The 12,390-nt window shown below is 40.0% G+C and overlaps 1 protein-coding gene across 2 annotated transcripts in view; it reads left to right on the top strand.

The window, feature by feature from the left end:
- Nucleotides 1–12,390, top strand: part of klhl4 (kelch-like family member 4) — a 264,792-nt gene that overhangs the window by 218,272 nt on the left and 34,130 nt on the right. For both annotated transcript variants that reach the window (XM_078412299.1, XM_078412298.1), the window contains exons 4-5: nt 1,184–1,380; nt 11,976–12,188. In XM_078412299.1, coding sequence (XP_078268425.1) covers nt 1,184–1,380; nt 11,976–12,188 — 410 coding nt within the window. The remainder of the gene's footprint in view (nt 1–1,183; nt 1,381–11,975; nt 12,189–12,390) is intronic.

Genomic DNA, 12,390 nt, shown 5'->3' with positions numbered 1-12,390 from the left:
ATTTCTATGCTAAAGCAAATGGGACACAAATATCTGAAGTCTGCTTAGTATTTATATTAAGCCATTTAAAAGGTCAAGAATCTTGCAGAGCTCCATTATATAAATATGGAGTAATTAAACTCTTTCAAGATTAAATATCCACAGCATTTCATAAGTGTGAGATTTACATGATGAACAGTTATATTCACACATGGAACATCCACCACACCACTCTTTTGAATGTGTGAACTGCATTGTTATTCACTCAGCTCTTATAATTGACTTTCAAGGCCTCGGATTGTTGAATCGGGATAGGGAGAGCTGATCGATTTGCCTCAGTTTCATTGAATGCAGATTGGGAGTGGGATTCTATTTTCACCTGGCAAATTGAGGTCAAAATCCTTCTGCTGATATTGTTTAGTTTAGTTTAGAGATACAGCCTGGAAACATTCCCTTCGACCTACCATGTCCGCAAAGACCATTGATCACCCGCACACTAGTTCCATGTTATCCCACTTTTGCATTCTACACACTAGGGGCAATTTACACTCCAATTAACCTATAAGGTTTCACGTCTTTGGAATGTGGCAGGAAACCAGAGCATCCAGAGAAAAACCACGTGGTCACAGGGAGAATGTACAAACTCTGCACAGACAGCAACCACAGTCAGGTTTGAGGCAGCTCTCTGGTGCAGTGAGGCAGCAGCTCTACTGCTGTTCCACCCTGCAGCCCATGGTTTTGATTATAGCTGTTAAATATTGACCACTAATTTGGACTTTAGTTTAGTTTAGATATGTGCAATAGTTCCAAAGTTGCTAACCGTTACATGGAGAAATGAAGAAGTTATAGGGGATACTGCCAAAAATGTACTGCAAATCTGACTCAATTGAGGATCATTTCAGCAACACCAATACCTTGTAATACTGAAACTCTGAAACTTGAAACAGTTTGACAAACTAAACTGACTTTGCATCACAACTCAAGGTTAAAAGGTTGAACATAATTAGATTCCTGTTTTGAAATTCAGATTAAAAACATCCAAGGCCTCTATTGTTCTAACTTTTCCTTATGCTCAATTAATATGTCTTTTAATTCCATATAGGATGCAATATTATGGAGGGCTGATGCACCTGTTTCTGTGGTGTGTGATTCTATGTCCCTACGTCAATACTATTGCTGAACAGTGCTAACATTTGTGTCACAGGTCACCTGGAATTGAAGGAGGAAACTATAGAGAGCTTATTAGCTGCAGCCTGTCTTCTGCAACTCTCTCAAGTGGTAGAAGTGTGTTGCAATTTCCTTATGAAGCAGCTCCATCCGTCAAACTGTTTAGGAATAAGATCGTTTGCTGATGCTCAAGGCTGCGTGAATCTGCTCAAGGTGGCTCACAGCTACACCACGGTAAGAACGTCACAGATCAATAAGCTGCTTTTGGATGCAATGTTATAGAGGAATGTTCTAAAAGAGAAAAAGGTTCCTTCAATACTTCTCGTGAAAGCTGAAAACTGGAACGAAAGTCTAAAGGACCCTTTCCAGTCTGTCTTATGTCACTTGGAAATGTGACTAGGCATTTTCAGGACTGAGTTGTTTTCAAGCCAAAATGCCATTTGGTGCTGAAGGTTGGGGTGGGGTGCATGAAATTATATAATTCCCCATGCATTTATCCTTTTCATACACTGTAAGAAAAAAATGGGCCAAGCTGTTCTTAGATTGTGCATTCCTGGTATAAATAGATCTGCCCAACACTTAAATAGACTAGGATCCCTATTAGCCAAGTCCCTTACTTCCACTTAAACACCATAATATCTATTTGCCTAGCAATTTAATAACTACAATCTTCATCGCCTTCTCTTTTCTAATAAGTGGAAGTGCAATCCACGTAAATTGGATGTGGTAGGAATGCAGACCACCTGGAGGAAAGCTATGCAGTCATAGTGAGAATCTGCAAGCTCCACACAGGCAGGACCAAAGGTCAGATTGAACCAGGCTCACTGGAGCTGTGAGGCAGCTGTCCACAGATAATCACGGAGGACAGCATTGTCCAAGTTTGCTTGTAATGCACAAAAGAGGATAAAATCAGCCTACAAACCGTGCTGCTGTATAATCCTCCCATTTTAAATGACAACAACCCTTGGTTGTGATCCGCTTACATCCCTCATGCTACCCCCAACCTAATTTACCACATTAGAAAACTTGATCCCAGATACTGAAGAGATAGACAATAGACAATAGACAATGGGTGCAGGAGTAGGCCATTCAGCCCTTCGAGCCAGCACCGCCATTCAATGCGATCATGGCTGATTACTCTCAATCAGTACCCCGTTCCTGCCTTCTCCCCATACCCCCTCACTCCGCTATCCTTAAGAGCTCTATCCAGCTCTCTCTTGAAAGCATCCAACGAACTGGCCTCCACTGCCTTCTGAGGCAGAGAATTCCACACCTTCACCACCCTCTGACTGAAAAAGTTCTTCCTCATCTCCGTTCTAAATGGCCTACCCCTTATTCTTAAACTGTGGCCCCTTGTTCTGGACTCCCCCAACATTGGGAACATGTTATCTGCCTCTAATGTGTTCTAGTGCTGGTGAAAATCAGTTATTTTAGCCTTAATGCGGGGAAGTGATGAAGATTACTTATCATATCATATATATACAGCCGGAAACAGGCCTTTTCGGCCCACCAAGTCCGTGCCGCCCAGTGATCCCCGTACATTAACACTATCCTACACCCACTAGGGACAATTTTTACATTTACCCAGCCAATTAACCTACATACCAGTACGTCTTTGGAGTGTGGGAGGAAACCGAAGATCTCGGAGAAAACCCACGCAGGTCACGGGGAGAACGTACAAACTCCTTACAGTGCAGCACCCGTAGTCAGGATCGAACCTGAGTCTCCGGCGCTGCATTCGCTGTAAAGCAGCAACTCTACCGCTGCGCTACCGTGCCGCCCTATGACAAGAAAGGCAATTTATCATTACATTTGTGAATCACACAACTAAAAAACAAAATTTCAAAATCTTCAGCCAATTGTTAGCTCCAAGGGATTAATGAATTACCGGCTTCTGCTATCAGGAGAACTAAGCAATTAAACTAGGCTTCTACTTTGGAACTGATATATTCAGTGATGTTGCATTATTGATGTTTCTGTCTCATCCAAATGGTCATTATTTTGCATGCATTTATGATGAACTTTCAGCTTTCTGTTACTGTTCCCTGCAACTTTTGCCAAGAAGATTTCACCAAGAGATGATCAATTTTACATTATTTCTAGCCCCATGCTACTGCCCAGTGCCTGTTTCTTCCAGTATCTCCTAGTATTGGAGAATCTATTCATTCAGTAGCAAAAGTCTTCCAAAGCTGGAAGAGTTTACTTCTGTTGTGATATGTCCCTTTAAGAGTTACTCTTAAAATTCACGTCACTCTTTATGCAACTTTTGCAAATGCTTTATTGTGACCCATTCAAAGGTAGTTAAGTTTCTTGGTCACCACATACAATTATGCGATTACACTGGCTTAAATTAACTGATGCAGCATTTGAAGTGATTATATCTAGAACATTTTGCTCTCTACTGCTCAATTCATTCCATAAATTTATGAAATTAGCCTGTAATTATGCCTAAAATATATATGTAGTTTAGGTTGCAGGTCTCCCCTAAGACAGCTTTAAAATCAGTCGACAAATTAGGATTTCATACTATGGAATAGTGATAATGCTGCAAAAATAGGATGGTCATTGCTAATATCTCATTCTAATTATTGATCTAAATTTATTTTGTAAATTCTATGAGCAAACTTCTGACTCCAGAACATCATGTATGCTTCACAGATTTACCTCGAGTCATGATTTAAGCTAAATGAGGCCTACTTTTTAAAGTTTATAATGAGGGCAACCCTAACTCATTCTAAATTCTAGTAACAAATACAAAGCTGTAGTTCTCTACAGGATAACTTTGGATTCCTTATCGTAGATTATAATTTTGAAATAAATCTAGACTTTCATTGTAATTACTGATAGAAGCATTATCATTGGAGAAACTTAAGGTATACCATGTTTCGAATCTTCTGTAGTTCAGTTTTAGTTTTTTAGAGATACAACGCAGAAACGGGTCCGCGCCGACCAGCGATCCCCACACATTAACACTATCCTGCACACACTAAGGACAATTTTTACATTTACCAAACCAAATTTACCTACAAACCTGCACGTCTTTGGAGTGTGGGAGGAAACCGAATATCTCAGAGAAAGCCCATGCGGTCATGGGGAGACGGCAACCATAGCTGGGATCGAACCAGGGTCTCTGGCATTGTAAGGCAGCAACTCCACAGCTGCGCTCCCATGCCACCCTGAATTTCTTGCCACTGTATCCGTATTTCTTTCAGTGATAGGAAAGTCCACTTTGGACCAAACAAAGGTGCATGTAGGCCAGCTTGATGATATGACGTTATCCATCATACATTTGTTTGGGCAGCACTGATGCAGTGGTAGAATTGCTGCCCTACAGCGCCAGAGACCCGGGTTCCATCCTGACTATGGGTGCTGTATGGAGTTTGTACGTTCTTCCTGTGACCCTGTGTGTTTTCTCTGGGTGCCCTCTTATTCCTCCCACATTTCAAAGACATGCAGGTTTACAGGTTAATTGGCTTCTGTAAATTGTCCACAGTGTGTAGGATAAAACTAGTGTACAGGTGATCATTGGCCAGTGCAGACTCGGTGACCCGAAGGACCTGTCTTCACTCTGTAGCTCTAAACTAGAAATGTGCGGGCAAATATCAAAAATAAAAATATGTTTACATTTGGGAAGAGAACAAGGAATGGGTTCCATTTTCAACCAAAAATTAACTGTGCATGAGAGGCTGGAATAGAAAACAGAGGGAAGGTGAAAGTGGAGGTAGAAGACAAATTGTAGGCATCTGATGCCACATGGTATATTATCTAACATATGATCTCCGACAGGAGGTGAACACTGCTGGGAAAGGAGTATGAAGGTGAAAGCTGAAGGGGATTAACATTTGTTAAATGAATGTACACTAAGCAATGACATGGCATCTGCGTTAAATGCCACACATATACCATTGTTGAGAGCAGACAAATGACAGCAGAGAAAAACTGATTCCATAAAACTGAATTCTAAAATCACTTTCAGGGAATTAGTCATATATTTGCACCTTGTATCAGAACCTAACTTAGACAAACACAATGATAAACTAGAGCCACCAACATAGAATGCCTGCAACAAATTATTGTTTTTGGGATAAATACTTCAACAAACAATATTTACCATAAAAAAGGCAGACAGAAAATAATATTTTTCAACTCATGGACGGTAAAGATAGATTTTGAATTTGATTTCATTAATTTTAACTTTAGATTTTGACTGTGGTTTATTAAATTGAAATAGATTATCTGCCCCATAACAGCACCGACCTTGAATTGAATATTTACAGTCCATTTATGTGAAAGATTGCTTGTCACATTCACAGTATTGAGAGCAACATTAAACTAAGCATTGAAGTAAAAAAATGCTACACTTACAGGTAAGCAATGTAACAATTGCTTAACCACCCCACTCCAGGGGAGAGGGGTAACCTGTAGCGACAACCAAAGCTCTAATAGGTTTTAATTCACTATTGGCAGTACTCTATTCCAGGTGTAACTTGGAAACCTGTCTTGTGTAGGTTTATGTGTAGGAAGGAACTGCAGATGCTGGTTTAAACCGAAGATAGACACATAATGCTGGAGTAACTCAGTGAGTCAGACAGCATCTCTGGAGAAAAGGAATTGCATTTCTCTGGAGATGCTGTCTGACCCATTGAGTTACTCCAGCTTTTTATGTGTAGGTCTATAATTGTCAGTGAATCATATAAATCAAGGGGGTTGCTGTAATACCAGTAATTTAGCTAGGTGTATAAAATCACACTGGAGCATGCAAATGAGAGTCATGAACTATCCAAATATTCTTGGTGATATTACTTAGTCAACATACATCAAGGAAAATGATAATTAATCTGCTTGTATATTCTTGTTCCATGTGCTTTAGTTATCCTGCTATCTGAAAAAGATGGTTCATATTTTAAGAAGTTAATATTTGGATATAGAGCACTTGTAATTATCAGAAAAATGATACAGATGCAAGTTCTGTTTTAAGTTGAACTGCAAGAGATTGACATTAATAATTCACACCAGCTTGCTACTGAGCACGTGTTTCCTGCCCACACCACACGAGAGTGAAGTGCAAGTCCTTGTGCTGCACCACAGCTACAAAACCAGAATCAGATTACAGAACATGTAACCATAGGCTACGTTGCCATGGAAATTGCCTGTGAATATGTTTCAAATCTGAATTTACAGTGTGGTGGAGGCAAATTTAATTTTCTTTCCCCACTCACTGCTAAATTGTCTCCCCCTTCCTGCTCCCCTTGGATAACTTAGCAAGTGGTATTTTTTACTTATAATTGAGATTTTAAACTGTTATATCATTAGAAAATTTGAGTTATATCCATGTAACTCTGATAATACTTTGAATTGCATTCAGTTCATGCTCTTAGATATGACAAAATCATATTTTAATTACAGTTCAAACATTATGCAGTGTATGCACAGATGCCTCGTCAAGACAGGCAATTTCAAATTGAATTCACCAAGTGCACTAAGGACATCCTGCTTAAAGTCTTCCGTCATGGACATAACAATACAGATTAACAATTAACAATTTCCTGCTGCAGTATCTTTCTCATATACACAAAGCCCATCTTGATAAACAATGTTGGCTATTTTTGTGAACTGAAATGGACGTCTTTGTTCCTAATCTCCAGACAAACCCACAGTGAGAGATTTTGATAGGATGTGGCTCATGGCTAACATTTCTCGTTACGATTGGAGACAGTACTTTGAGCTCTGCCTGTTTTGTAGTTATGCTGTATTTTGTGACACAAAAAGAGATGAAATATATCAGTTAAGCACAAAAATAACTCTTGGCAACCGATACTTCCATCACGGTAAGCTTGTAAAGTAAACAAGTGTGATGTGTCAGTGAGAGTAAGTTCAAATGCATTGGAAAGTAATATCGGGAGTTCTGCAGAAGATTAAAAATCAGGATTCTGAGGGGAGAAATCTCCAGATTACTCCCAGTGCCACATGCTAGTGAGGGTAGGAAGAGCAAGATATAACAGATGAATGCATGCTCAGGAGATGGTGCTGAGTCCTACAGGAATTCAGTCCTCCTCATCAACTCCCCCTGCCAGGATTCTACCCTCTTTGGAGCTATGTAATTCAATCTGCTGGCGCAATATCAACCGTCTTGACTTCTCCACTCCCCTCAGGTGCCAGCTCTCAGACACTTCCTCATACCTACCCCTTGACCATGACCCCACAGACAAACATCAGGCTACCATCTCCCAGGCTGTTTGTGACCTTAACACTTCTGCCAATATCCCCCCAACAGCCTTCCATCTTATCCTTCGCCAGCCTTGCACTGCCCACTTCCATCTCCTCCCCAACATCCACAAACAGGACTTCCCTGACAGATCATTGTTTCTGCCTGCTCCTGAACTCATCTCCAAATACCCTGACTCCATCCCATCACTCCTTGTCCAGTCCCTTCCGAACTACATCTGAGATACCTCACACGATCTTCATGCCTTCAATAACTTTCTATTTGTAGGCCCCCATTGCCTCATCTTGACCATGGATGTCCAGTCCCTTTACACCTCTATCCCCCACCAGGAAGGTTTCAAGGTTTTCCAGTTCTGCCAGAAACCGTATCAATTTCCTTCTACTAACACTCTCCTCCAGTTGGCAGGACGTCCTCTTCCTCATGCCAATTTCTCATTTGACTCCCCTCACTTTCTTCAGATTAAAGGTGTAGCCATGTGCACTTGCGTGAGCCCCAGCTATGCCTACCATTTTGTTGGTAATGTCGAACAGTTCTTGTTCTAAATATACACAGGCACCATTCCACCAACACTACATGGAAGACTGCATTAGGGCTGCCTCCTGCACACCGTGCAGATCTTGTTGATTTCATTAACTTTATAACTAACTTCCACCCTGTCCTCAAATTCACCTGGACAAGAGCTGAAATGTCTCTCCCCTTTCTTGATTTCCCCATCTCCTTCACAGGGGACAGATTATTGACTGACATCTACTATAAATTCACTGACTCCCACAGTCACCATTGTTTCCTAAAAATGATACTTAGAATATTTAGCTATATTTAAATAGGATATATTTAAGGCAGAGATAGATAGATTCTTGATTAGTACGGGTGTCATAGGTTATGGGGAGAAGGAGGGTGAATGGGATTAAGAGGGAGAGATAGATCAGCCACGATTGAATGGCGGAGTAGACTTGATGGTCTGAATGACTACTCCTATCACTTATGATCTTACGATCTTATGATTTGACAGACATGAGAAGACAACTCTTATCAACACAAAGTCTTTCTTTCTCATCAAAGCGATTCTTAAAGCTATTTTGAGGGGTGGGTGAGTGTAGATTCTATATTCTTTTGTCTCTGGAGGCAAAGACAAGTTTTGTTGACTGGTCTTTTGGTGTTGTGGTTTTATGCACCATTACAATACCTGTCTTGAGTGCAATACCTGTCCAAAAACAGACATGGGGACTGTGAGAACGAACTTTATATCAAATGCTGAGGGTGTTGGCAAGTTTAGCTTTTCCTACACTTGGCCTAAAGTGGGTGCTGGATTTCTGGAGTGGATGCTCATACTTTAGTCACTTTTTCTGATGTTTTAATTTCTTTCACAGCACTTGACCTGTGAAACAGACCATCTCCTTAATTTGTTTACCATTCGTCAGTACTGAACCATCCCTGAGCTTAAATACATCTGCTTAAAATGGGTGTGGGTTCTGAGCTGGACTCCCAGTGGCGCTTTTAGTATTCTTGACTAGCGTTGAATTTTCTAGGCAAATATTTCCCAGTTTCCTTCCTATACGTACTGCTTTGCACTGGATTTCCTTCCTTAATTATCTGACGTGTGTGTGTTCCTGTGATAGTGTAATTAATGGAGTAATAGTCAACATAAAGCACAACTTTGGATTGCAGATAAATAATACGTAGTTGAAATAATGAACTATTAATTGCTGTTGTTCTTTATTTGCTGTTATCAACACACATAAGACAAAGGGTGGAAGAAACATAAGTTAAACAATCTCCATTAAACCTTCAGTAAAAACTCTTTGAATGTACTCTTTTCATTCAGTTTGAGCCACTATTTGTGAGCTCCTCTCAGTTGTGGAGTGAATGATTTTCATGCGTCATGTGGCTGATGTGAGAAATTGATAGCTTGTTACAAATAGTAGTTAATACTGAAGCCCACGTGCATTGAAAGATACAATTGTGCTGTGGAGGATGGTGCCAAGCATTGTGTATTGCCAATCTATTACCACGGGATCGGATATGTCCTAATTCTTTAGGAAACGGGTGTTCCTCTCTTCCATTACAGATGAGACACTCTCTAGGATCTCCTCAATTTCCTGCAGCTCCGCTCTTGCTCCCCCTCCCCCCTTTCATAACAAGAACAGAGTCCCCTTTGTCCTTACCTTCCACCCCATCAGCCATCACATACAGCATATAATCTACACGGTCACAGGGAGAACGTGTAAACTCCATACAGACAGCACCCATAGTCAGGATTGAACCTGGGTTTCTGGCGCTGTAAAGCAGCAACTTTACCGCTGCGCCACTGCACACATAAAAATCCACAGGGATGGAAAAACAAAACTGTTGCTGATCATCCTCATAGATTGTGATTTTAGTGTGTTTTTCCATGCATGATTCAATATCTAGGCTATGAATTTAGAATAATGCTCATATTTCATATCCTATTTCAACGGTGGTCTTAACCAGTGTTTCATGCAAATGAATTATTACTTCTTTATTGCTGTGCATCATGCCCCCAATTAATGTCTGAAACTTTAATGGACTTTTAATAACATTAGTTGAAGTGAATTACACTGAACCTATTTTAATGTTTGGTTCTCACAGACAAGTAGATGAGATTTTGGTTAATCTCCAGATATTAGGAGGATTTAAAGCCTACAAATTGAATTTTTAGATATAAGATCTGCTATTCTAATATAGTATATCAAAAGAACAGTTCCATATGGTTTGCTTCTTTGCTCATAATGGTTTATGTATGGTAAATTAACTTGGCTATGCAATCAAAACTTTCAAAATCAGATGTTTTTCAAGGATATGTAAAATAATATCAGGTTTCTCATCTCGACAAAAAAGACTGCACATGCTGGAATCTGCAACAACAAAAAAATAGATTGCTTGTAGATCTCAGCGGGTTAAGCAGAATCTGTGGAGATAAAAGGTGTAAATTGTTGTTTCAGATTGTAACCTTCCATCAGGATTTCATCTCAAAGCATTGACGTACACTTTTTGCCTCCACAAATGCTGCTTGACCCATTGAGTTCTTCCAGCATTTTGTTTCAGCTTTACTATATCTGGAAAAACAGAAACTTCTTTGGGGTGGCGCAGGGGTAGAGTTGCTGCCTTACAGTGCCAGAGACCCTGGTTCAAACCTGATCATAGGTGCTGTCTGTGCGGAGTGTGTACGTTCTCCCTGTGACTGCGTGGGTTTTCTCCAGGTGCTTTGGTTTCCTCCCACGCTCCAAAGATGTGCAGGTTTATAGACAATTGGTTTCTGTAAATTGTAAGTTGTCCCTACTGTGTAGGATAGTGCTAGTGTACGGGGTCATTGCTGGTCAGCGTGAACTCGGTGAGCTGTAGGGCCTGTTTCTACACTGTATCTCTGGTCTAAAGTCTTCTTCATAATGAAATCCCTCAATTTACATCACTTTGTCATGAGTAAATAGCAAAAAAGTGCTGGAAATCTGAAATAAAAACAGAATATTCAGGTCAGGAAGCATCAATGGAAGGAGAAACAGAGTTAATGTTTCAAGTCTGTAGCATTCATCAGAATTGAGAAAGTGAGAAAGCATGTGGCCTTTCCTCTAGATTGGGAAAATCAAAGGTAGATTGGGTGCTCACTATGTTCAATCTGCAAGTCTGAACTTTTAAATTCTCCATCCTGCGTCCATTCCTTGCGCTGCTACAAGGAGAAGCTTGAGGACCAATGCTTCATCTTCTGTCATGGACATTGCAGCCTCGATATTAAATTCTTCAACTTTAGGTAACTCAATTTTTCTTTCTGTCTTGATCAGAAATGGCCACTTCTGTTGGTAATCCATCTACAAATTTGGCTCAATTTCTCTCTCTCCTTTAGTATAATCTGGGCTGCTATTAACAACATTTTATAGACAAAGAAGTTTAATCAAATTTTCACTAACTCTTTAACTAATTCCATCTCACTCTGCCACATATATTCCCTTTGTTCTCCCCTACCTTCTCTGATGGTGAAAATTGAACTTTTATCTCTCTTTCCACTGATGCTGCCTGACCAGCTGAGTGCTTATCACATTTTCTTTTTATTTCATAGTGATGGTTCAACAGAAATATTTAGCAGCAAACCTATTTCGTCAACATTCCATTATTAGTTGTAGGATGAACCACCAGCCAATAGTGGACTTGTTTTAGAAGAGTCCAATTTTAGGAAAGTCTTTACATATCATAATCTCTATTTACTGCTCCTAAAACATTCAGGAATGATCTTGCCTTCACTAGTTGAGCTCCGTGCATTGAGGGTTAATTTGATGTGCAATAGGCTTCAAGCTCTGGTAATGAATAGTTCACGTTCACAAGTTATAGGAGTAGAGTTAGGCCATTCGGCCCATCGAGTCTATTCTGCCATTAAATCATGGCTGATCTCTGCCTGCAGATCCTATTTTCCTGCCATCTCCACATAACGTTTGATATTCGATTAACAATTGAGATATTGAAGCAATGATCCATCTTAATGTTCAAACAGGAATGTTATCAATCAGTCATGTTGTATTGTATACATGTAAAGAGAATTATACACAACTAATATCTGGCGTTACTAATCATTGTTTTGTTGAATTGGTCACAGGAACATTTCATGGAAGTGATTAAAAATCAAGAATTCCTTCTGCTCCCTGCAAATGAGATTGAGAAACTTCTTTCTAGTGATGACATCAATGTTCCTGATGAGGAGACCATATTCCAAGCTCTGATGATGTGGGTGAAGCACGAGTTACAGAAGAGGCCGCAGCAACTTGCAATGCTCTTGTCTTTCATCAGGCTCCCTCTACTCTCCCCACAGGTAACGGAAAACACAAATTGGGTCCAAAAAAAATTCACATACAGGAGTTATTAAGCATTTTGCAAAGCATTCAATTAATATTAACCTGATTCAATATATCATGAATATTCCAATGGCAATTCCTACCGGTCAATCTCCTCCACTGATTCAATGGTAAAGCATCAGTTCTCATTACAGACTCAGTTTTACTAGTCTGAGTAAA

Source organism: Rhinoraja longicauda, chromosome 15, assembly GCF_053455715.1.
Source record: "Rhinoraja longicauda isolate Sanriku21f chromosome 15, sRhiLon1.1, whole genome shotgun sequence".
Taxonomy (NCBI): Eukaryota; Metazoa; Chordata; class Chondrichthyes; order Rajiformes; family Arhynchobatidae; genus Rhinoraja; species Rhinoraja longicauda.
This window is presented reverse-complemented; position numbering and strand designations above follow the sequence as displayed.